Here is a 24,322-nt window from a genome sequence, read left to right on the forward strand (position 1 = left end):
CCTCCCCCATTATATTTCCCTTCCTCTCCCTCTTGCCCCTGGTGACCTTAATTACAACATGTAAAAACCTGACCTGGATCCAGTTTCCAGCCTCTGACCACACTGACCCAAGATTAATGCTCCACGGGCCAAATTCAATTAAGTCTCCCTCTAAATAAGAGAGGAGAGAACAATAGGGTCACACCATTGAATCTTGGAAAAAAACATTGGAAGTGAACACACATATATATATGAACTGTTGCTATTTGTTACACAGGTCTGAATTATCTGAGCCCCAAAGTCTAGGAGTAGATGTTGAGTACCTTGCTCCAAGTAAAGGTCCATCCAATATCTTTCCATCTTTAAATCTGTCAGGGCACCACATAGGTTTCTATTAGTTAGGTTTATATTATAACATACAGTTAGTTAGTTAAATTCTAAAGTTTTTAGGGTTGCAGAAAGTAAATATGACCATAAAATGATCCCTAACAGTATAGGGGCACAATGTTGTTCTGACTGTTCTGTGAAAAACGAAAACAAAGGTCGTCCGTGCAGTAGGTTATTATGACCCATAGCTAGGTTTCGTTGCTAGGAAACATTTAGCAGTTGTAGTAATTACAACAGGAGCAAAGGGTGGCGTAGTTTATAGGGAAACAAAGTCTGCATCAACAGGAGGTTGGTGTGGATGGATGGGTCAACAAAACACCGGAATATGGCATAGGAGAGCAGTGTTAAATTCCCATGTGAACCCGTCAGTTTATATCGTAACCATGACAACAAATATCGTCTAATGTTGAGGAAGTACTTATTTTAACCCAAATCATGATCTTTTCCGCTGCCATTCAGATGCTATTTCAGGAGACACTCCTATGGGTCGTACCAGAAGGTTGAAAAAAGGACCTGTATGGTTGTTCAGGTTGAAGGACTGTTTAGCTCTGTAGAGAAATCCAGGTCTAAAATGGATATTTTTTTGGCACTTCTTACTAAATATACAGTTGTATACATTTGGAAATGATTTTTCCTTTGAAATCCCAGGATTATGCTACACAGGCTGTGTGGACAAAATTTTGGGTCAACATACAGCTGCACTTTTGTCTAAAAATAACAAATGTTTTGGTGAACAATTCATTTAAAGGTACTCTTTGTAGTTTTAATGTTTGACATAGTAGATTGATCCTAACTGTCTCTCACTCATGGACTTGCTGTTCGACACCTCTGAGACCCAGGTGTGGAGTGGATAGTTGAAAGATTTATCTACAGATTGTATTTGATTTTTAAGGGTTTAATGGAAAGTTATGTCTTTCTCTTCCTTGGATTTACTCCTGTCTCCAGGGTCAGTGAACATGAAGAAATGGGCAGGAGTCCAAGCTCAGCCAGAAATACTCTACAGTGCTTCATATTTTACCCATGGGAGCCACTAGTTTCTACAAATTTTTTATACTCCTTTGCCTATTTCTGGTGCAGCAACATTATGTTTCATTGCTCTAAACATTTTCTGGTACATTTATGTGAGATATTAAGCTAATATTGGTCAAGACATTAAAATATCATCTTAGTTTAGCATGCATTTAACACAGCATTTAAGTGTGTAATGATTGTATGTATGATGTGATTTACACATTTCTATGCCCTGTCCACCAATGTCTATATTCTAATTTTGATACTGAAGAAGATGACAACACTTCTCTCGTATATCTTGAATCTGTTAACCAGAATGTTTTTAATAAAATATGCTGAACAGTCACAGAATCATGTTTGAATTCATATTTTCAAGTCTTTCTTTTCTTCCCGCAAAGTTTGGGAACATGTACACGGAGGCAAGTCATATAAACATCTTAGAGGCCACTCAATTAATATTACACCATCAATTTCCATATAGCATTTAAGTTACGTAATTTATGCATGTTCTAGACATCTATTGAAGTAACGTACCTTATTGAATACATATATCATGGTACACTACTAAAATCAACATTTGAAGTCATGTTTTATAAGCTAGAATCTACTGCAGTTGATTTGTATTTAAAGAGTTTGGTGTACTACTTTCACAGTATTAAGTTCCGGCCATGCATTCATATATTTTCTATTTAATATATTTTTTTAAATGGGTGGACAAACAAGAGTTTTGTTTTTCTACCTGCCTACCTAAAATCATTCATGAAAATAATCCCAATTTATATCCATTTGCTCTCTCTGGTCCTTTTCTTTAAAATAATTTCAGGTGGCTGAACTCTGCTGAAGTCCACTAAGCCCCATTATTCCATTGTATTTACTTTTAATATGCAATAATTTCAGTTTCATGACTCATGAGGTTTGCACTGTTGGCTTTTGGGTTGCTTCAATTATGTTTTGTTTGTCCTTTCAATTATATTTTAAACCTGGGCTTTAAGTTCAGATCAGACTCATCCAGACCAAACACAAAAGGTCTGACTTTGGCTCTTAGTTCTCTTGGGCTAGATCATGTTCAGTTTCATTTTATTTTTATGTATTTTTCTTAATTTTCTTAAATCATATCACATGCAATATTGTGGTATGACAATAATTACATTAGCCCCAGTGGCCTTAGCTGCAATTTGTGCAATGTTTAGAAGCCTGTCAGATTGTATTAGGTTACACATGTTCACAGATGGAAATGAACATAAATGAAGTGATGATTAAATTAGCATCAGAAAAATGTATTTGCCCTCAATCAGCAGATATCACTGTCAGCTGTGACACATGATTTATTTTGGTGTCCACAGTGTGAAAATACACTAAGGTTTCTGTGGTTTGACTGGTAAAAAGAAAAAAAAAACAAAAAAGGATTATTAGGGACTGTATTCTTGGTTTGAGTCAAGTCTGTCCTTATTTTAGTTTTTCAGAGTATAATCCATTTTTTAATTTTTGATTCTCACTATGAAAGAACTGCCATACTTGCAGCAGGTATGACAAAAGAGGCTTATAAATGAAAGCGTAATCAAGACCCACATGCAGCGTTCTCTTTATTGTATCCAATACGGTCCTTTTTTTTTCTCTAACTACAGGGATATGGCACACATTTTGTCATGCCGTGCACTGCCATACGGGGACGATCTGTGTTTTCATTACAAATTCACAGGAGGGGATTCCACAGTCAACCCACAGTGTTTACGTCACACCGCCTTCAGCCTGATCTATTTCAGTCAGCGTGGACTGACTGGCTGGGAACATATAGAGGGGACAGTGGAGAAAGTGTCATTTCAATTATTATATTGAACTTTCAGGCTCCTACAAACAAAAGTAATTGAACGATGTTGCACTCCAACGCCCGTATTCTTATAATTCATCAAACAGATGGGAGCCTCTGTCTTCTGATTCTGTTTGTTTTGCACTGCTTTTTCCAGCCGTAATGAAAACTCAAAATGCTAACATTATGATTTTGCATTTCTTCTGATATACTTCTGCCATGTTTGCATTTGCCATTTTAGTTTTTAAGCCCAAACTGAAAGTCTGAAAGGGAATAGCAAGGGAATTTGTTGTGTATAAACCACAGTGTGTGCGTGTGTCTGTGTGTGTGCCCACTGCCTAGTAAAGTGGGAGTTTGCTGTCTGTATGATGTGTGCTGTCAGTTTCTCTAAGTGAGGCTGCCAATAACAAGGCGTGACTAGCCTGGGAAACACAATGCAGGCCTCCAATCAATCTCAGAGAGGGGGGGTTGGGTGGGGGACGCGGAGGGACCGGGGACTGTCACAAACCTCACACACTGTCATTCGCTTCACCCAAGGGACCCACTGAAGGTCGCACAGGGTTGCCTCAGCCCAGCTCTGTCAATCAGCATTAGCCTCATGATTGCCATTATGCCATTAAAAGGGATTAGCTCGTACATACATTGTTGACCTCAACAAATGGATTCTGATATTTCTGATATCATTTGACCTATAGCTGTTAAATAGACTACAATATTTTGACTACTTATCAGTAATCTTACATAAATCGTAATGTGTGACAAACACATACATTTGAAGTATTTTCATTTTGTCCAGTCCCCTTAGAGATCAGTGACAATATTACTGTTTTAGGGTGTTACAGTTGTCTCAAAATGGAGCCAAAATAGGGTATGATTTTTGCAAATTTATTAGAACGGAAAACCCAAACTATCACATTGACATAAGTTTTCTGATTCTTTGCTTTGACACTTGAAATGTAGCTCAGATTTCTCCTATTTCTCTTGATCATATTTGATATGTTTCAACACCTTGGTTGGAGTCCTCCTGTGGTAAATTCAGCTGATTGGACATGATTCTGAAGGACACACACCTGTCTATATACAGTCTCACAGCTGACAATGTATATCAAAGCAAAAACCAAACCATGGGGTTGAAGGAACTGCCTGCAGACAGGATTGTGTCGAGGCACAGATCTGAGGAAGGCTACAAAAATATTACTGCTGCATTGAAGGTGCCCGAGAGCACAGTGGCCTCCATCAATCTTAGATGGAAGAAGTTTGTAACAACAAGGTCTAACCCTGACCCTAACTGAGCAATTGGGGGAGAAGGGCCTTGCTGGGGGAGGTGACGAGGAACACGATGGTCACGCTGCTCCAGAGATTCTTCGTGGGGATGGTAGAAACTTCCATTGTCAGCTGTGAGACCTTATATAGACAGGTGAATGTCTTTTCAATCAATTGGATCTACATGTATGGTTTTGCTATTTCTATTGTATGTGTATATATGTATTGTATATATACATGTGTATGTGTGCTTTGTCTCTTAGTATCTAATCTATAGAATCTTAGTATCTAGTAATATACCACTGATATGGAGTGAAAGAAATAAACTGAAACTCTGCTGATAATAGTTCAGTATCAGTGATGTGGCCACACAGCCACAGATCTACTCGTCCCAGGTTTTTCTCTGCACGGCTGTGGGGACTGTATGAAGCAGATTCGAGCTGCTGTAGAGCTCCATCCATTTTCCACTGCTGCTGTGTCAGGAGAAATTCTTGCCTGTGCGAGGACTTCTGTCACCCCGGCCTAATGTCTCTGCAGTAGCCTCGCAGACTTCAAACCAAACAGCCCACCATGCTAGAGCTGCTGAACAGGGGGTAGAAGAGGTCACTGTAAAATTCTAAATGATCGTCCCTTGGGAGCACTGCAAACCTTGTTTAAGATCAAACAAGGTTATATTTAAACCTTCATCTCATATTAAGTTTGATTCTCCTTTAGCAAAATGTAATTTCAAGCTTTATTCAGCTTTATTCCGGGGGTAATGTTTGAAAATGATAATACATATGCAAATAGTGGTACTGTTAAATTTAGTGATTATACTATAATTTGGTCAAAACTGATATTGGTTTGCCAGTTTAATTTATGAATGCAAAGCAGTATTGTCAGAGTAAATAATAAATGCTAATAAAAGCATAAAAGTATCAGCAGCCAGGGATTGTTTTATTCACATTTAATCCCTATTTATGTAGTTTTGAGTAAGTAATGATAGGCTTGAAACAGGAGGATTAAGTTTAAATCTATGTTTACTTGATGTGAGATTAGTGAGACTGTATTATCACTAATTATCACTCTAGATCCAATCAAGCAGCAACACAGCCTTAGATTGGAGTTATCGTGGCAGAATTGTACCCTGTTGCTGCCCATTGAAATTACAGGAAAATCAATGTCACCCGTTGGGAGACGCAGTGGTAACCACTCTGCTGTCTGAAAGAACTTTAACAAATGAGAGAGGAGAAGTTCTCCCCTCCTCAGATAACTAACATCGCCGCAGAGGTGTCCCGAAACATGACATTTCAGCTTCCATTTTTCCCCATTATCATCAGATCTCGATGAATCTCTGTGAAAACAATCTACTCTGCTCAGTTTGGTGAGTGCATTATTTTAGAAGCTAACATTTCTAATGATCCTTTGTTTTGCTTCTCATGTTTTTTTTTTTCATAAAAGAAACAGACGGTGTATCCTAAAAGAACTGGATATCAGGGATCAGTAGAACACGGAACATAATTCTAATATCATTTTGAATGTCCAGAACATGAAGTATATTTTGTTTCCTTCAGGTGCTGCTGTATTGTTTGTAGAATTTTTTTCTAATGTCACAGTAGCAATGGATTTATTGTTGCCTGCATTGCTATTCTCTGGCCCATTATGTTGTGTGGTTGTCCATCTGTCCATCCTGTTCTCATGAACGCGGTATCTAAGGAACGCCTTGTGGGGAATTTCTTCTAATTTGGTACAAACATTCACTTTGACTCAAGGATGAACTGATCAGACTTTGGTGGTCGAAGGTCAAAGTTCAAGGTCACTTGAAACATGTTCTTGGCTTCTTGAATTTGATATCTCAAGAGCTCCTTGAGGGAATAAATGTTTTCTTGCACTAGGGTTGCACGGTATACCGGTACCAGTATAGTACCGCGATACTAGAGTTTTGAAAACGGTACTATACCGGCATTTAAAAACAAACGGTACTTTTATTTCATTTTATTGAATGCAAATGAATTGGTAAATTGGAGCCTGTCTCTTTAAGCACAGCGAGGCCAGCGAGTGTGACGTAGTTGCCCGAGAGGATGTAAGCCGCGTCCCACGCGCACTCGCATGTTTAGACTGAGGAGGAGAGAGAAACGACAAGTCGCGTCTTAGACAGACGGAGTGGGTTGAAGAAAATACCGTAGATAGAGATGGCAGCTGCAGAAAAGCCCGTACTTGTGGTCAAAATGGGGGCCCGAAGTTCGGGGTGGAAATATTTCGGGTTCAAACCGAACGATAAAGGCGAGCCACTGAACCCAGAGGCACCGCAGTGCAAGCGGTGCTACAAAGTGTGTCTCGCAGAAGGAGCCAACACTTCAAATCTGTCGAAACATTTAAAGGACAACCATGCGGACTTGTTCCGAGACTTCAGTCAAGAACGACAGGTGATAATGTTGTTCACCTGTTCACTGCACTGTAATGTCAATGAAAGAAGTACAAAGCCCCTCCCAGCCCAGTAGTAAACCTACAGTAGCCTGCAAACAGAGAGCTAAAACATGTCCATGGTTAATAAATACATAAAAAAATATATTTTTAAAAATTAAATGACATTCTTTAAATATTTAAATAACCCATTAAGGCAATACATAATATAATGAAATATTTTTTACAAAAAGTATCGAAAAGTATCGAAAAGTATCGAAATACATATTGGTATCGGTATCGAAACAGAAATTTGGTATCGTGACAACCCTATCTTGCACTCAAAGATGAACTGATTAGATTCTAGTGGTCAAAGGTCACGGTGACCTCACAAAACACGGTTTTGGCTTCATGAACGCAACATGTCAGAAACACCTTGAAGGAATCCTTACAAATTTGGTACAAATGTTCACATGGCTTTAAGGATAAACTGATGGTCAGAGGTCAAAGGTCAAAGTCACTGTGACCTCACAAAACATGTTTTTGGCCTATCTCAAGACCGCCTTGAGGGAATTTTTTCACATTTAGCAAAAACATTCACTTAAACTCAAAGGTGAACTGATTCGATTTTGTTGGTCAAAGGTCACTGACATTTTTGGCCATAACTAAAAACATGCACGTAATTTGCTGGAATGGTTGGTAGAGGAACACAACTACGAGGCAATTTAATGTTGTACCAACTATGGTTTTCTGCTTTTATGCCATTATTCCCACTGCTCTGTCATATTTCTAATAAAAAACTGTTTGTTCTGTTAACTGCAGGTATCTGCCAACATAGCCATAGCCAATTTAATGAGCTATTTCAATGTATGTGTGTTTGTATCTCTGTGTGCTGTGGAGAAAACAGTCTCCATAGCTCAATTGAGGTCTGGAGAGATTTTAATTCTAGTTGAATTAAAAAGGGGCAATGGGCAATAGACTGCTATAAATTGCAAGAACAGGTGTTGATGGGTTCCCAAGAACAAGGACAATTGATACTGTATAGATACAGGTTCTTCAGGGGCAGAATATTTTTCTTTGGAAAGATTTAAGATTTAAAATTTTTCTCATTATTTAACAATAGTGTAGTGTTTGCTCGACTTTTAGACAAGCATCTTGAAAAGCATTTTGAATCTGAAGCCCAAATAACCAAAGATAATCATTGCAAATACATTAATAGTGAAGTAATCAATTCTTATTAAAATGTCACCTAAATCAATGAACGAGAAGTGCTTAAACAAGACTTTGAGTTTACGCCTGCCATATGAAATGTGCTATATAAATAAAACTGACTTGATATAGACAAGACTTGGAGTAGAAAACACTACTTTTTAATTTAAGGCAAATATTGGTCTGATATATCAATAAATCTATACAGAAATGTTACATTAAAAGTGTAAAAGTGTATGAAAAATGAAGCCACACACAGTGGCACATGGACTCCATAAACTGCCCTCAGTGAGCTCAGACAGAGATGGCTATCTTGACCTGGACCTAGTCTATTACATTCGAGGTTAGATACGGATCAGGCTGGATATTCCCTTCATTTTCCCTCCAGTATCTCCAAGGAGATCTACATTAAATCTGTCAAGAGACAATCTCCCAGGGCCTGGTGAACTTGATTCCCAGTATGCATCGTGCTGGCCTCTCCAAAAGCAGACGCGGAGGCTTTGGTTGTGGCGGTGGCAGCGGCAGGGGAACATCATTCACATAGAGACCCAAATGGTCCATGGGCAACTGCATCTGCAATTCCACGAGCCAAGAACCTTTTGTTGCCAATTTAGAGCCATTAACTTGCACATGTTTTTTTCTGTTGTTGGAAATGGCAGTTTTATTTATTTAAGGGGCCCTTAATTAGTTTGTTAAAGCTAAAACAGCTTCAGGGCTATGTGATGGGTGATAACTTTGGAGACTGCTAGGCCAAGGAAATGGGCTACATTTACATTTACATCTGGTACAATATAAAATGGGCAGTTGATATTACTATAAATTGAGTTTTATGAGAAAGATACACCAGACTGTTACTGTTTACTGGTCATGGTAAATTATAATTAAGTTGTTCATGGTGACAAAAGTAATATCACTTATATTCATAGCTTTAGTTATTGTGCCATCACCATCACAATATAAGCTATTACATATAACAATTGTCTTATTATTGGTTTGCTTCTACACGAACGATAGTGCAGTTAGGATATTGTTTAATAATATGGCAATTTAACCTGATTTTGCAATTTTTTATCGTGCTTTACTGCTCCTCAGGGCTGAAACCTTGGGTGTGCAGAAATACAGTATGTGCTCATGTCTCAATGAGTTCAGTGATAAATATTTAATGTTTTATGCTGTTCATATCTCAAATTTAGTTTGTAGCTATGGGGTCTGGACATTACTTACCACTAGAGATTAGTCTGTATTTCTGTATTTTTAGCCTAAAAAGAACATGAAGTATATTTTTTTGGATGGTGTCACGTTCCATGTCTTTAAATTTAAGATAAAATAAATACATTATATATTTAAGATATATGTGCACATTCTCTATGGACCTTCCTGTCTAGTGCCTGACAGAGAGACACACTCCTGACTAAAAATGTAGTTTTTGATTGGAGCGCAGCATCGGGGCCAGAGCTATAAACACAAATGTTGCTGACTGAGGTTATATTATTGGTTGGCAAGCCAACTGTTGGGAGTTTCCGCATTGGTCACTTCTCTTTCAAAATGATTTGGGGCGAACAAGCAGTGTTGCCAATTTAGCTCCTTTGTCGCTAGACCATAGCCAGACCAAACCTTAAACAACTTTACTGACTTTTTTTTTTTTTTAAAGTAACTAGAGATAAATCCTGTGTCTTTGTGGACAAACCTCAGCCATTTTCTGTAGAAGAGAGTTTCCAGTACTGCCCCACAAGAAAGAGGTTGAGCTTTTCCTTCACAGGCGCAGCTCTTTATGAGCTTCTGACTTTCTCTCTGAGTGATAATTTTACAAATAAATATACCCCAAATCACAGCACAGCTGTTGTCTTTAACTCATGTGTGTGGTCATTTTGTCAGACAACATCCTGGTTATTAAATCAGGATTTTAGCAGCAGCAGACCAGCAGCTTGGAATTGGCTTAGAAGTGACTGCTGGTTAATATGTAGTCTTGATGGTTTCAGTCATTGTCAAAATTGTTACATGTAAATGAGAACAGCTTTATTGGGGATTCAGTAGTATTAGAACACTGTATATGTGAGCACGAGAGGAGAGAAGTAAACAAATAAAGGGCTGAAACACTGGGTAGAATGTAAATAGTCTACATCCAGCCATTTCCTAGATTTACAGTTTTCTCCTCCCAGAAGTTAGCTCAAATACACTCATTTTCTGCTGCTGCATTTCCAGAATTACTTCACCGGTTAAAATATAAACTCATCTTACCATCTCATATCAATCAGTTTTTAAAACATATGAAGATATTAAGAGCAGAAGATAATCTCTGATAATTGTTGACAAAATACTACTTTACTACCTTCTATTTTAGAAATTATTATCCTTAGTACCAGGTAGTCATTTTTTTTAGGCAATACAACTTTAATCTATTTATTTCTATGTTTCTCCACTTCCACGACAGCTGAGGATAATATTTGAAGATAAACATTTTTGTGTATGTTGTAAAGGTCACTGGTAGCCAGAGTAGAGGGCAATGCCAGGAAGTGTTCCTTTTGGATTTGTCACTTAAAGCTGTGATTTGTGTTTAGATGTAAACATTTAGGGATATGTTTATCAAAAAAAATAAAAAATTCCATACTTAGTGAAAATGACTGTTTAGACATTTGAGAGCTCTTCTTAAATGATAATCTCTATGTTAAATATGATGTAATGTTAAATGTAATCTCTTGCCTTCCGAGCATGTGGCCCAGTGTGTGGGTTGGTACCAGTCTTAGAGGCAGGCAGATAGAGATCAGCAGTGACTGAAGCCTGGGGTTTGTCCTTCCTAGAGTTGTGAAGGACAGCCTTGGGTTTGAGAGGAGACTGACATTGATTTTCTTGGCCTGGTTATGTGATGGCTGCGGCACCTGCCTCTGATCGTTAACATTGACCAAAACCTTTTATTTTATTTTATTTTTTTTTCTTCTTTTGTTAAAAACATGGCTGTCCTGACACGTGCGGATACATACATGTGCACACAAACACACAGATATAAAGGAAAGGTGATGCCCGGAAAGCTAAGAGGTGCCTAAATCCTCCGGTGAAAATCATCTAATTCGCTAACATGTCACACGTCCTCGCCTTTACCAAATAGGTTTATTGATTTTTCTCTTTTGAGATGTTTTTAGGCCCGTTCCACTGGGAACAAACACTGTATTAATTATGGCTACAGGGTGATCAATATAAATGGCTGGCTAGGCATTGTTTGATGAAACAAGCATAATCAGCTACTTTACTTTTAACTCTGATAATATAGCATCCATCCTCCAGGTTAATTGCCTTGTGATTTTTTATCAGGTAGCTTTTATTTAACTTGCATGGGTTCGCCATGATGAAGGGGGGGTGTTACCTGTACAGCGCTCCTTTTATCTCCAAAGAGAATTATGTATTAGACCTCCACTGAAAGCCTGTGGCCTGTTTGAAGATTGCTATTACAAATCAGTTTATGAAAAAGTACTGCACTACAGAGAAAGGGAAGTCAGCTCCATACATTGACATGCACATTAAAGCAGCTCAGCTGTGTGTGTGATAGATTCCATTTATTCTCGACAACTTTTTCTCCCACCTATCTTCCACAATCCCAACCCCCTTCTCTCTCTCTTAAAAAAAGAAGTTATGAAATTTTCTGTTTCAGCCACCTTTCAAGTTTAGATCCTCCTGCTTGTGAGGAGTTGATAGGAAATGCACAGCGATGCCCTCGACATGGTGGATCGGGGACTGAATGTCTGATGTTGAGATCAGGGCATGTCTCTGGGGAGATGGTGGAGATGGATAGATGTCAGGTTTCCCATTCTTGTGGCACGTTCTGTCATCTCTATGTGTGCTCTTCTCATTACGAGCGCGTGGCTGGAGTAAACAGTCAGCGCAGTTTGGGATGGACTACAGGCAGGGATCAGAGTTAAATGGCAGTAGGTTGTGGGAGATGTTACAGGGAGGCAGAGTAGAGGCTGCATAGAGATGAAGGGATTATGGTTATGATTCATGTGCTGGTGGCAGTGAGTGTCTGCTGGGGATAGAGAAATATATTCCGCCTTTGTGTTGAGCCGCATAGGAGCAATGAGCTGGTAAACATCTTGCTTCGTGATAGTTAAAAAGTGGGTACTGTGCAATTGAGAGGAACCATTTTACACAAGTTTTCTCCTGGAATGAGCTCTGGAGCAAAGCCGGGGTTTAAAATGTATCCGAGAGTAAGTGAAGAATAAATGAAGGTAATCTCAGTTTCCACACTGTAGCATGAAATGACTGTGAACTGACATCAAGCCCAGCAGTATGCAATTCTGGCTTATAGTAGGGACTGTTTGTTGATGGTGACTGATCTTTTAGGGTTGCAATGACTCATTAGGTCTACACTACTTAATCTGTCCATCATTTTATTAGTTAATAGATTCCCCTCTTTGGTCAATAAAACATAAGAAAACAGTGACAAGGCCTAGATAACATTTTAAATCCCTTGTTCTGTCTGAACTATAAAGCTTGGAATTTTTGTTTGAAACATGACTTGAAATGTTACATAATTTTTTAATTTAATTGAATGCTTTTTCATCACTGCTAAGGAAATATCCTTAATAGCTAACAGACTGTTAAACTACCTGGTTTCATTCAAGTTTAAAATCCATTCTTGGATCCTTAATATTTTAACCGTCATATTCAAAGGAATATTGAATATTGTGAGAATGTGTAGAAGAATGTGTAAAAATAGTTACACTGCTAAAGTGCATATGTTATGTTAGTGCTAAGCGACATTATTACCATTATCCATATAATGGCACTGTCTTCGAGTGATGCATAGGTTATGATGGGGTACATTGTATGGACTGTTAAATACATTTTATAGCCTGACATTTGCATTGGTGAATGGGTCTGGAAGCTCTTAGTTCATTTTCCATTTCCAAGGGGCGATATTATCAATGTTTGTAGACCAAAAGGCCTCTGGACGCAGATGAATAGATTTACAACTATCAGAGCAGTGAAATATATGACGTAGCGCAGAGCGGGTCAGTGGCTAAATTAAACTTCTTACAAATCCTGTTGGTAGTACAGAAAACACGTCTCTTATGCTGTAAGTGCAGGGGTTTGTTCTTGTTTTAGAGGAGATACAATGTCCGGTCATGATAGCGGATTCAACAGACCTCTCCACATCGGCGGCAGCCATCTTGGTGGTTAACTAAAGTGCTCCACCAGTGCTCCCCTGTCAGTCATTGTAGCAAACACACCCAATATTAGATAAATGGTTGTGATCGGACCGAGTTGGGAATCTGTCTGAACGGGAGGGGGTCAAACTTACAAAAGCAACTGGCTTGAGGTTCCTGAGGATGTTTCACCTCTCATCCGAAAGGTTTCTTCAGTTCTAGAGGGTCGGGCCTAAAGATGTTCACGACCCCACAAGATATTTAATACCGGGATCTCCCCATTAGCCAGTTACAAATGTAGAAAGCCTTTTGGATGAGAGGTGAAACTTCGACAAGAATCTCAAGCAAGTCCAGGTGCCTTCATAAAGCTCTAAGGGTTGGAATCTAAAAGTTTCACTTCCCTGTTTGTAAAGATAGATTCCAAAGAATGATGCTCACACCACAACAACTTCAGATTCATCAGTGAAACAGAGTGAAGGGGTGAATTGAAGAAAAAAGGCGTCATTGCTCAAGTCTGTGAATCACAGACTAAGCTAACAGAAGAGAGGACGCTATCTCCACAACGCTAAAGGTTAGAACATTGACTGACTGCTGCACTTGTTCTCTTGTGAACTTTGCTTAACACTTTTTTTTTTCCCAATGGACAGTCCTCACTGGGAGGCCCGAGGCAGAGAAAGGTCAGAAGATGAAGAGAACATAACTGTGAGGGATAGAAAATTGTCAGAGTGGAGCGTGGTGTGTGATTTAAAATGCATTTATGGCTGCAGAAGAAAACAAAGTGAATCAAACTTTCACATGAAAAATCTGTTCAGGATTTAAACACATTTGAGAAATATGTCAAAAGGTCAGAAGTCAGGCGGATAGAAAGAAGTGTTGTGTGATCAAACAGCTGTGTTTGTGTTGTAAACGTGGACACAATAGCATCAGAAATAACATCCAGTGTTCATAGCAACATCAAAACACAAAGGCATACACATTTTCTCATGACAAGGAAGTCTAACATACATAATTTCAGTTTAAATCAGAACGTGAACTGTAGGCCTTTTTAAAAAAAAAAAACACTCTGAATGCCAAACAATGGGAATGTCAGCAGAGTGGTGATGAGAAACTCTGCACATTCTGCAACACTTTCACCTTGAAGTGTTAGTGGATGGAAGTCTGGACACATTTTGCTTTTGTAATTTGACCAGCAAACACATTTCCAATAGAATCAGCATTTTTTTTTGTTTTTCTCTCTCTTTTTTTTTTTTTTCAAACCCAAGCACAAGGGATAGCAGAAAAGTGTTACCTTCAGCCCCGGGGTCAGGTCGTCGGGGTCAAAGGTGGTCAGAGGTGAAGGTCCAGGACGTGAGCCATAGGACAGGACAAGGGGTGGGACACACATTGGTGGAGGTCACAGAAAAGCACAAACACATGGTGGCAGGGAGCAGGGAGGAGAGGCAGGAGGTATGACCAGGTATGAAGAGATGTTGGAAGGAGAGGAAGAAGGGGGGAGGGGCGGGTGGCAACGGGGGAGGATGTTGCAAAGGGTTAAGAAGGCAGGGGAGAATTTAGGAAGAAATGGAGGGATATGGCACTGAGGGGGAGGTAAAAAGCAGAGGAGGAAACTGTGGGGGAAAGCGGCAGTTTCGAGGGGGCTGGGGGAGGGGGGGGGCGAAGAGGCTGAGTCAATTCCTCTAAAAAACAGAACCAAAATAAAAAAAGGAATGAACCCATACCTTGGTCGTTTAACGTCAGGTGCGCCAGACCTTGAAAGGGAAAAAACAGAAAAAAAGAACAGAAAGAGGAAGAAAAGAAGGTCATAAAAGGCACGGGAAGAAAAAAAGCATTGTCACAACGTTGGACTGCAGTTTGTGACAGACATCCTGGGGCAGACTTGGATGTCAGAGTTCAAATCAAAGGTAAAAAACGAGAAAGAGAGAGAGAGAGATAGAGAGAGAGCGAGTAGTAACAGAAAACAAGCAAACACTTCTTGAGTGAGGTGTGGGGGGTTTAGAAAAAAAAGCATTTTCATTTGGCGCAACCCCCGAAGGCTATTGCTCTCACAAATGCTTTTTTTTCCTCTGGAGTACTTATGGAACACACAGAGAACTGTTTGGCAGAAAAGGCTTGAACTGGATTCCTCATCTCCTACTGTACTCAAATCAAAAAGTAAAAAGAAACAAAAAATTCTTAGCTCTGCAAGGTCTCACACAGAGAGAGGGTCAGAGATAAACCAGGAGAAACGCTACAAGATAAAAGTTTTGTGTTGTCTGTAAAAACCCAAAGTCAAAGTTTATCCCAACACAGATGTGAGTGTACAGCATCACAACAGCCAACTAAAACAGTTATTTAGCTTCCTGCAGGCTATTGTGCGCACATCTAGACAAAAGTGCAGATCGATAGATTGAACAGAAAGATGTCCGCAATCAGCTCCTGCGTCATCAAGCGACGTCTGAATCAGGCCACAGTACCAGCAGACCATTTCACATCCATACCTGCGAAACACAACATTCACTGTGCGGAATTCATCATCGAACTCTTTGGAAATATCATCAGAAAAATGTAAAGGTCCTGATTTCTCACTGTCATCATTACAATACCTCCAGTTTGTGTGAACGTAACTCCACATACAAAGCCAATATTAGCGGTCAGGTGTCAGCTGGTCGCAGGAACAACTGAAGTGAGAGTCGAACCTAACCACCGCACACTGAGATGACTTCACCGTGACTTTAACTCAGAGCAAACAACATGTTTCGTCCGTGGCTTCTTCAGGTTCTCTCAGTGTAATTACCAGAGCGTTCACAGGTGTGATAAATGCATATAAATAGTTCACATGACCAATTTTCACAATCTTCATTTTGTCATTTTGTTGTTTTTCATTTTTTCAAAGATAAACATATGACAAAGGTTAAACTTTTCCAAAAAATTTGACAAATAATAATGGTATTAGTTACAAATGTTACACTGTTTTACACAGTATTAAAAAAAATAAGAGAACTAACTATTATATACACAACTGACTGCATGAAAAAAGGAGGTAGACTTTAGGTCCTGCAGCTGTCCCTCTAGCTTTTATAACTCTAGTTATATTAATAATACTATGATTTTATAATATGATTAGGTCTTTTTTGGAAAATGGCCACCTTAGTAAAATGTTTATATCTTTTGCAAAGATGTTACAATACTGAAAGATTACAAAAATGAAGAAAATGATAATTGGTCATATGTGTTTATCACACCTGTGAATGTTCTTGTAATTCTTCTGTGTGTGTGAACCTGAAGGAGCCGCACGCGAAATGTGTTGTTCACTCTCAGGAAAAGTCGCAGTGAAGTCATCTCAGTGTGTTTAATTTTACCTCCAGGTTCTGTAGCCAATCTGGTCCAGTGCAATCGTACCCAGAGAAACAGCAACTACTATAAGCAGCAGCAGGCAAACAATTTCCTCCAAACTAACCGGATTAAAAATACTACAATAGAACAAAAGGCCTGTACTGTATATTACTGTACGTCCAGAAGTACTTTTTGTTGCATGATTGTGCGTTGACATGCACATTCCAGTTTAAACTGTGAAGGTGTATAAAAAAAAAAAAAAAAAAAAAAAACATTTTTTTTTTTTTTTTTTTACAAAACAGTTCTAAAGCAGCAATGTTACAACATAATACCACAACACATAACAACAGCTCTCACTGTTTGAGATATTACATTCATATAGCACCTGTTTGGGAAGGCTACTGTACAGAGGACCATGAGAGAAAAACGCCTGGCAGCAGGGATAATAATAGCAAAAATATCTATTCAAACAACTTAGCAGCAACTGGCAGCATTCATGTACTATAAACATCCACCAGCATGTCTGCTGGACAGAAGTCTTGGAAGCAAACCTTAAGAAAAAAAAAAGAGAAAACAGAACTAAGAGAAAGATGAAACATCGTCTGCACTATGGCCTAAAGCTGTGTTTATTCCCAAATAAACCAAATGGCTAAAGCAAATTGGATTTAACCCCAGGCAGCACAGAATATCAACAGCATTATGTCTGTTGGACTAGAAGTCCCAAAAGGTCAAATCCTTTCAAGTCAGCCCGTCTTTCCTTGATCAATAACATTTCAAACATAACACTCTTGGCACTACCAGCAAACGGCTTAATCTAAATAGCCCTTCAGTGTCAAGGAAGTGCAGCAGTGAAGTCATGTCTTCTTCTGTTTTACCAGCATGAACAGGAGTCTATTTTTGTGAATATCCAGCATTTAAAATCATCTGTTAAACATGTGAAACATATTTGGGAATATAGTCTTGATACATGCGATTCGGAGTTGGGTACAATACACATCTGCAGATTTCTGCGGTTGACGCTGATCAAATCAACAGGTCTGCTAACGTAGGAGATATGCAGCGCGCTATAAATGGTAATCCTTCAGACGCAGAGCTGTGATGACTCAATACAGCCTTTCACTTATCCTCTTGAATCAAGGATGTGCTAAAATACTGTTTTCAGAGCTCTAGACAGCCTTTAAAGCAGCACCAATCAACAGCACAAGTTCAGCTTCCTGTGCGCAGCAAATGCACTATAGGGTTTGTTTCTGTGAGGCCTCTGCATCGACATTTAAACCATGGACTGGCTAACTGAGGTGCTCCACTGTTGAGGTTAAGTAAACACTCAGTTTCCAGACAGACAAAGAAGACGAAGATAGTGTCTAATGTCTCCGAAAACAAATTAACACAACCAGAGGGCAGCTGTCCGTCTGCACCGTGAATGCACAAAACACATCTGTACCAGCAGCAGCAGCAGCGAGCAGGTGAATCACAATGCAAAGAGTACAGAAGCTCAAATGACTCTTGACTACAAGCTGTTCCTATTGTCCTCTTTCTTAATAACATCTGTGATTCAGGGGCAGAGGAAATGTACAGGCAGAGTGTTTTATTTATCTGGCTGCAGTCCGTTTCCTGCCGGCCCTTTGCAGGGAGTCCAATCATTCTCACTCTGCCTCCCTCTGTTTTTGTTCCCTTGCTCATAATCCATTAAGGAGATAAGGCGAAGGCTCCTGCAATGAAACAGAACGCTGCTGTCGCTGCATACCAAATCATTCAAATACCCCACCCCACCCCACCCCGCCCCTCCAAAACCCTCCACCCTTCGCCAACCTCATCCGAGCTCAGAAAGGCAAAAAGACAGTGGCACAATTTTATGGCAGAGGAAGACAGGGAAAGGTGAAGAAGACAAGGCAAGAGGAGGTGAACAGAGAGAACGAGAGGAAGAAAGACAGAGCGATGGCAGTGAGTTGTCAAATGGCATTTTCAGAGCCAGTGTTAACCAGAGATTCACAGACAGGTGTGCAAAAAAAAGAGAAAATCCAGAAATCAATCACCAGGAGAAATTCATTCCAAAGTATCGTATCAGAGGGTGAAACAGAAAATTAAAAAGTTGTGATTTGATCTGCGCTAAATGCCAAACTTTTTTTTCTTTTCACACGAGATTTCTCCCAAAACAGAAACACATTAATGCTACATACACACTAACACACACAGACACGCGCACACACACACACACATTATGTGATGTTGGCAAAAGCATAGGAGGTCGGACTCCTGCCAGCTTTCACTAGCAAGTGGTTTTAGAGACGGAAAAAGCAGCATGACTGAAAATCTAATGTAAGACTTCCTGACATTAGAGACACACGGAAAAGATACATCTCTTTACTACTGTCCTGCATCATTACTGGAGTACAAATCAAATTACAACCGCACACACACACACACACACACACACACACACACACACACACACACACACACACACACACACACACACACACACACACACACACACACACACACACACAAACACACACACACAAACACAAACACAGGGAACGTGACGAAAACTCAGCTCGAACTATAAGACATCTGAGCATTTGATTGCATTCTAAGTTCTGAGGCGAGTACAGATGGGAGTTAGTAACGGAACCGGCGCCGATAGGAGAGCGGCTCCAATTGGCTGGTTATGATTGAGTGACAGATGGAGCAGAGTCATAATTCTGTCATTAGGAAGAAGACATGTTTACATCTTATCTGGCCCACTCCTGCTCCCTCTGTTCCCCACCACCACCCCTTTTTTTTTTCTCTCCCACCCTGTCTTCCTCTCTGCCTCCGCATCCAGCCCTCCATCAGCCAGCTGCAGCCGCCTCCTGCTCTCTTCTTCCTCATCTGCTGCGTTCTTGTTGCTCTTCTTTCAGGTCTGATGAACACAAGCCACTACTGTTTTGCAAACTAATGATTTCATTCATTTGACTGCTGGTGGCTCAAACACCAGCGTCCCGCCACAAACTGCATGATAAAGACAAAGCCAGGCGACGCTGATGAATGTATATAGATACACAGATACATCAGACTGAATGAATTTATCAAACATTTACAAATAACTCCATGTGGCAGGAAGGTGACATGAACAGAAAAGTGCCGACCACAAATTATTAGGAACAAAGATGCCTTAATAATTTCAGCTCCTTATAATATAGTTATATTGGTTTATGTTTCGTTTTTTTTTAAATAATAGTACATAATTACATTCTTATACTTTAAATATATGCTCCCATTAAACAGTAGTTCAAAGTTTTTTTTGTCACATGCCAAGGTGCAATGCTCAGTCAGCAAAGCAGTGAAATGAGGGTCTGACTTGCAAGTGCGTTCGTATTATTCTTTTTTAGCAATTTCGGATGGCTCTCCCTGAGGCATGGATTACGATACAGCGCCACTACATTGCCGTAGTGGCGTACAGACGCAAATGCAGTTACAAACGTCAAATCCACCGAGTAACGAGAAAACAAGTACTAGATTTGCGTCGGGAGGCAGCACAAATTTGACGGAGGCGGCCACCTCCCAATTCTCTATGCAGGAAGAACTCTGATCATGTTAGGACACGTTGTAATGAATAAAAACAGATTTGGAATTGTTGAAGTAATGTCTTTGTTTTGTGAGCACCAGTCAACAGGTAGCGCATGTTCTTCAATGACCTTGTAAGAAATTAATCCATCACAATGTTCCTCAAATATTCACAGATTATGATGAGCCTCATCATCATCATCACTACACACACACACACACACACACACACACACACACACACACACACACACACACACACACACACACACACACACACACGGAAACAGATGTGCTGGGTCTCAGGGCAGCAACAACACCACACTACTGGAGGGGACAGAGAAAAATGGGAGTCATCATCATTATCCCTTTCTACGCCTTCCACACTTCCTTTTCTCTCACTTCCTCGATCCCTCGTTCATCAGATGGACACATAGACTAAGTCGCGAGGAGGAATGTGTTTGCTTCTCAACCCCCCTGTGGTGCTGGGCTGGCATGTTAAATAGCATCATCCTCCAAGGACTCTCGGCAGCATATGGCCAACCGCACTTTACATGCCTCTGGAAGGCACATGTCATACTGACACAAAAGCCTCTTCGTTACTCGCCGATCCCAAAATGGTAGGCGCACAACATATATATATATATATACATATATATATATATATATATTTTTTTTTTTAAAGGACACCGTGTTTGATGACTTTAGTGGGAGCAAGCATTGACAAAAAGCAAGAAATACAGAAGTCTGTAAAAGTCATGAAGTATAAAATAAGAACAATAAATGGTTTTATGTGCAGCTTATTGTTTGATGCACCCTTGGCACGAGATATAAAACTGCACAATATCCAAAACGTTTGACACATCCACAAATCACTGGCTTTTACTAGGCCTGGGCACGGATAAAGTTTCACAGCATAATCATCGCTCTACATCTCCCATTGCCAAAAAAGTACAGGAAGGGCCCTCGAGGGCTCGGAAACAAACCAGGGCAATTTGTAAAAACATCTGCTTAAAAGATGTCGGAAAATGGTTCTGATTGAATGTGAATAATATTCATCTCAGTAGACTTATCTATAATGCATAGTGTCTTTGCACAGCTTAAGTAATATAGAAACTGTGGCAAGTTTAAGAGTGCTTAAATAATTCATTGTGGATATCTATTCTGTGAGAGAGAGAGAGAGAGAGAGAGAGAGAGAGAGAGAGGAGAGAGAGAGAGAGAGAGAGAGAGAGAGAGAGAGATAGTAGGAGGTAAGGGCCTAAGAAGACCTTTACAATCTCACAGAGAGCTATAGATTTATGTCAAAGGTTTCCATGTCTTTCAATGCTATAAATTATTAACATGGGGCTCACCGCGTTTCAAAAGGAGGACACATGTAAAGTTCTACACTTTAACATCAAGTAAAAATCTTACCTAATGGGTCCACAGTGGCTCACTGACAGTGTGGAGTCATCGACTGCAGCTCACTGATTTTAATAAAGGATGAAACGCTCGCAGTCACTCAGCGTTGGTCATAAAACTGTATGTTCTGTATATATATGAAAAAATGTGTCTGTGCACTGCTCTGCTGAAGATCAAAAACAAATAGAAAAAAATCCTTATTGAGTACCGCAAGGCATGCTGGGATGAAGCCTAGTCAATTATCTGATATTTGCACTGACCTTCAATCAAATAGCTACATAAGTCCTGGAAAAGCTTTGATCCACCAGTCCTGATCTGGTCAATAGGTTAATCTTTTGTCAGCGCAAAAAAATGAAGTCAGTGTTCCTTAAAGGACTGTCTGCCTGTACAGTATGAACACCAAGTCTGCAGGTGCTGTTTTGCACATACTGTACATTACACTATAAAAAAAAAAAAAAAAGCAGTGATGCATGACACCACTAGTAGAGTTATGAATGAATGCTTTAAGATTAGATCTGGGTTTACTGCATGCAGCTTAGTCAACTCTGAGAGCAAAAGCCTGTGTGGAGCTCGAGCATGCAATAACCACCGTGACTGATTTTGACAGACTGACACATTTCAAACAAGCAAACAAAAACTCACACTCTCTTTGATACGACTACAAAAATTCCCTTAGACTGAGGAAAATGTAACAACTTTGTATTTCTAGACAGAATCTGATGACTTCCCTTCATAGTCCTTGGTCTATTCCCACAACATTTACTGGCCAAGTCACTTTCGTTCTGTACATTTCTGCTAATGTAAATACTTCTATAGTTACCTGTCAGTGCTGGTCCATCATTAAAACTAACTAGATGTAGTCAGTGTAGCTTGAGTATAGTAAATGTAGTCAAAGCGACAAACAAATGCAGCTAACTGTAAAAGCTACCACTAGGAGCAGTGTATGGAGCAGGTGTATTCAAAGGGAGTTGGGGAGGGGTATTCTAAATATTGACTTGTGACTGATCTAATAATAACTACATGTTCCTTTCTCATTTAAAGTTAAATAAGGGCTGTAATAGGAGAAAGGTGCATTTTCAGATACATCTTTGAAAAATGAAATAAAAAGTGTAGCTTGACTTTTCCTTTTTCTTATCACCTCCATTTCACATCTTAACAGTCTCAACCATTTCTATAATAAACACCAACACCTCTTATATACAGTACCACTCCTCCGCTTATTTCTCTGAGTATTACATCTTGTGTCAGCTTTCATCTCTCAGTGTGTGTGAACGCCACTTGAGTCTAAATAGAAATGCTGCGTCAAATTTGAATAATTCTCTGTAGGTCCAGGTCTGGATAGGATGGCGTCTGGGTCTGGATCTGGACCATGGTCAGCCTATTAGCAACCTCTGGTTTTGAGTCATGTGGCTGTAGAAGCTGTTACTGCTGGGACATGATACAAATGGAAAGAAGGACACTAGTGGTTTCAAGAATCTCCACAGACTTGTAGATTTCACAGCTCTTCACCACTAACATGCATTGGAGACTGTGTGAATTCAAAATGGCCATAGCTGATTTTCTCTAAGAGGGATGAAACTACCAGTTTCTACCAGACACATCCAAACCTGGAGCTGCTGAGCATTTGAGATTTGGTGAGGAATATTCCACTGAGACTGCGTTGGCTGCGATTTGGCTTTTATGGCTGTGGCTTAGCTGTGCAGAGAAATTATGTTATGCACCGCAGCCGTACAGTTACATCGCACCTCAAATCTGATTGTTTTTGCAGTTACCACAGTGAACTGTGAACAGTGCAAAGCTTGAATTCGAAGCATCTTAAAGGGCATTTTACACTGGTTGTGCAGTCTATGAAAACACAGGTTTCACTTGTTGTTACTAATATGAGACATTTGTCCTGCTTCTCTCTGTGTGCTAATAACGATGAAGAACAATCCAAGCTCAAAGTCATAATAAGCACACTTTATGCTAATAAAGGTGATAACTGGATGCAGTTTATATCCACATATTAAACTATAAAGGATTTCATTCTCTGAATCTGAATACATGTTTATTTCTTTGCTTGTTGTGTTGGTTTCTGACAGATTGCCCTAGATTCTCAAGGTATCCAAATAAAAAATGCACTCCTTTTACAGCAATTCAGAATTCTCTTCTGTGTGTGTGTGTGTGTGTGTGTGTGTGTGTGTGTGTGTGTGTGTGTGTGTGTGTGTGTGTAAGTGTGCGTGAGCATGCACACATGCATTTGATTTCCTTGGAAATACCACAGGGAACTGTTGACCCCAGGCGAGGCACTTAAGCTGAGCGAGTGAAGCATTAAATCTTTATGGTCACTTTCCACTTTACACAGCAGCAAAAACCATCATCTGTCAGGAGTGATGCACTAAGCTGTTTGGAAGCCTGTCAAATGACATGATTTACTATTCAAAGTTACAATAATACAGGGCCACACCACCTAATTAACATTGCACATGCCAACGTTTGCAAACAGAAAAAAAATATCCAAACCAATGTTGCCGTGACAGATAATCCAAAACACCCTTGTCTGTCTTGATTTTGGTGCCATTGCATTGGTGTTTTGGAATTAATGTCCAAACATGTTGCAAAATTAAAGCTATAAACATGCACATTTCATACTTAAAAACATTGCAACATGTGTTTTTCTGCAGCTAAATGGATGCATATTTCAACACTCTGAGTGTTGTTCATTGGCTAAATAGCTGTCTATTCTGCATGTGGGGAGATCATAGTTAAGTCTTACAAAGGAGAAATATCTCACATCGAGATATTATGCTCCCCCACAACTCCTAATTAACTGCATAACGCTGAGTGAATCACTTTGATTCGCACATTTTGTTCATGAAAACACAGCTAATATGTCATGGGATACATC

General features: G+C 39.7%; 1 protein-coding gene across 7 annotated transcripts in view; it reads right to left on the reverse strand.

The window, feature by feature from the left end:
• The window catches only part of nrxn2b (neurexin 2b), a 721,062-nt gene that overhangs the window by 519,384 nt on the left and 177,356 nt on the right, over positions 1 to 24,322 (reverse strand). For 6 of the 7 annotated variants that reach the window (XM_056368788.1, XM_056368786.1, XM_056368783.1 and 3 more), the window contains one exon: positions 14,895 to 14,924. The exons of the other annotated variant lie outside the window; for it this stretch is intronic. In XM_056368788.1, the coding sequence (XP_056224763.1) occupies positions 14,895 to 14,924 (30 nt within the window). The remainder of the gene's footprint in view (positions 1 to 14,894; positions 14,925 to 24,322) is intronic. 7 annotated transcript variants of the gene reach the window in all.

Source organism: Seriola aureovittata, chromosome 23, assembly GCF_021018895.1.
Source record: "Seriola aureovittata isolate HTS-2021-v1 ecotype China chromosome 23, ASM2101889v1, whole genome shotgun sequence".
Classification (NCBI taxonomy): domain Eukaryota; kingdom Metazoa; phylum Chordata; class Actinopteri; order Carangiformes; family Carangidae; genus Seriola; species Seriola aureovittata.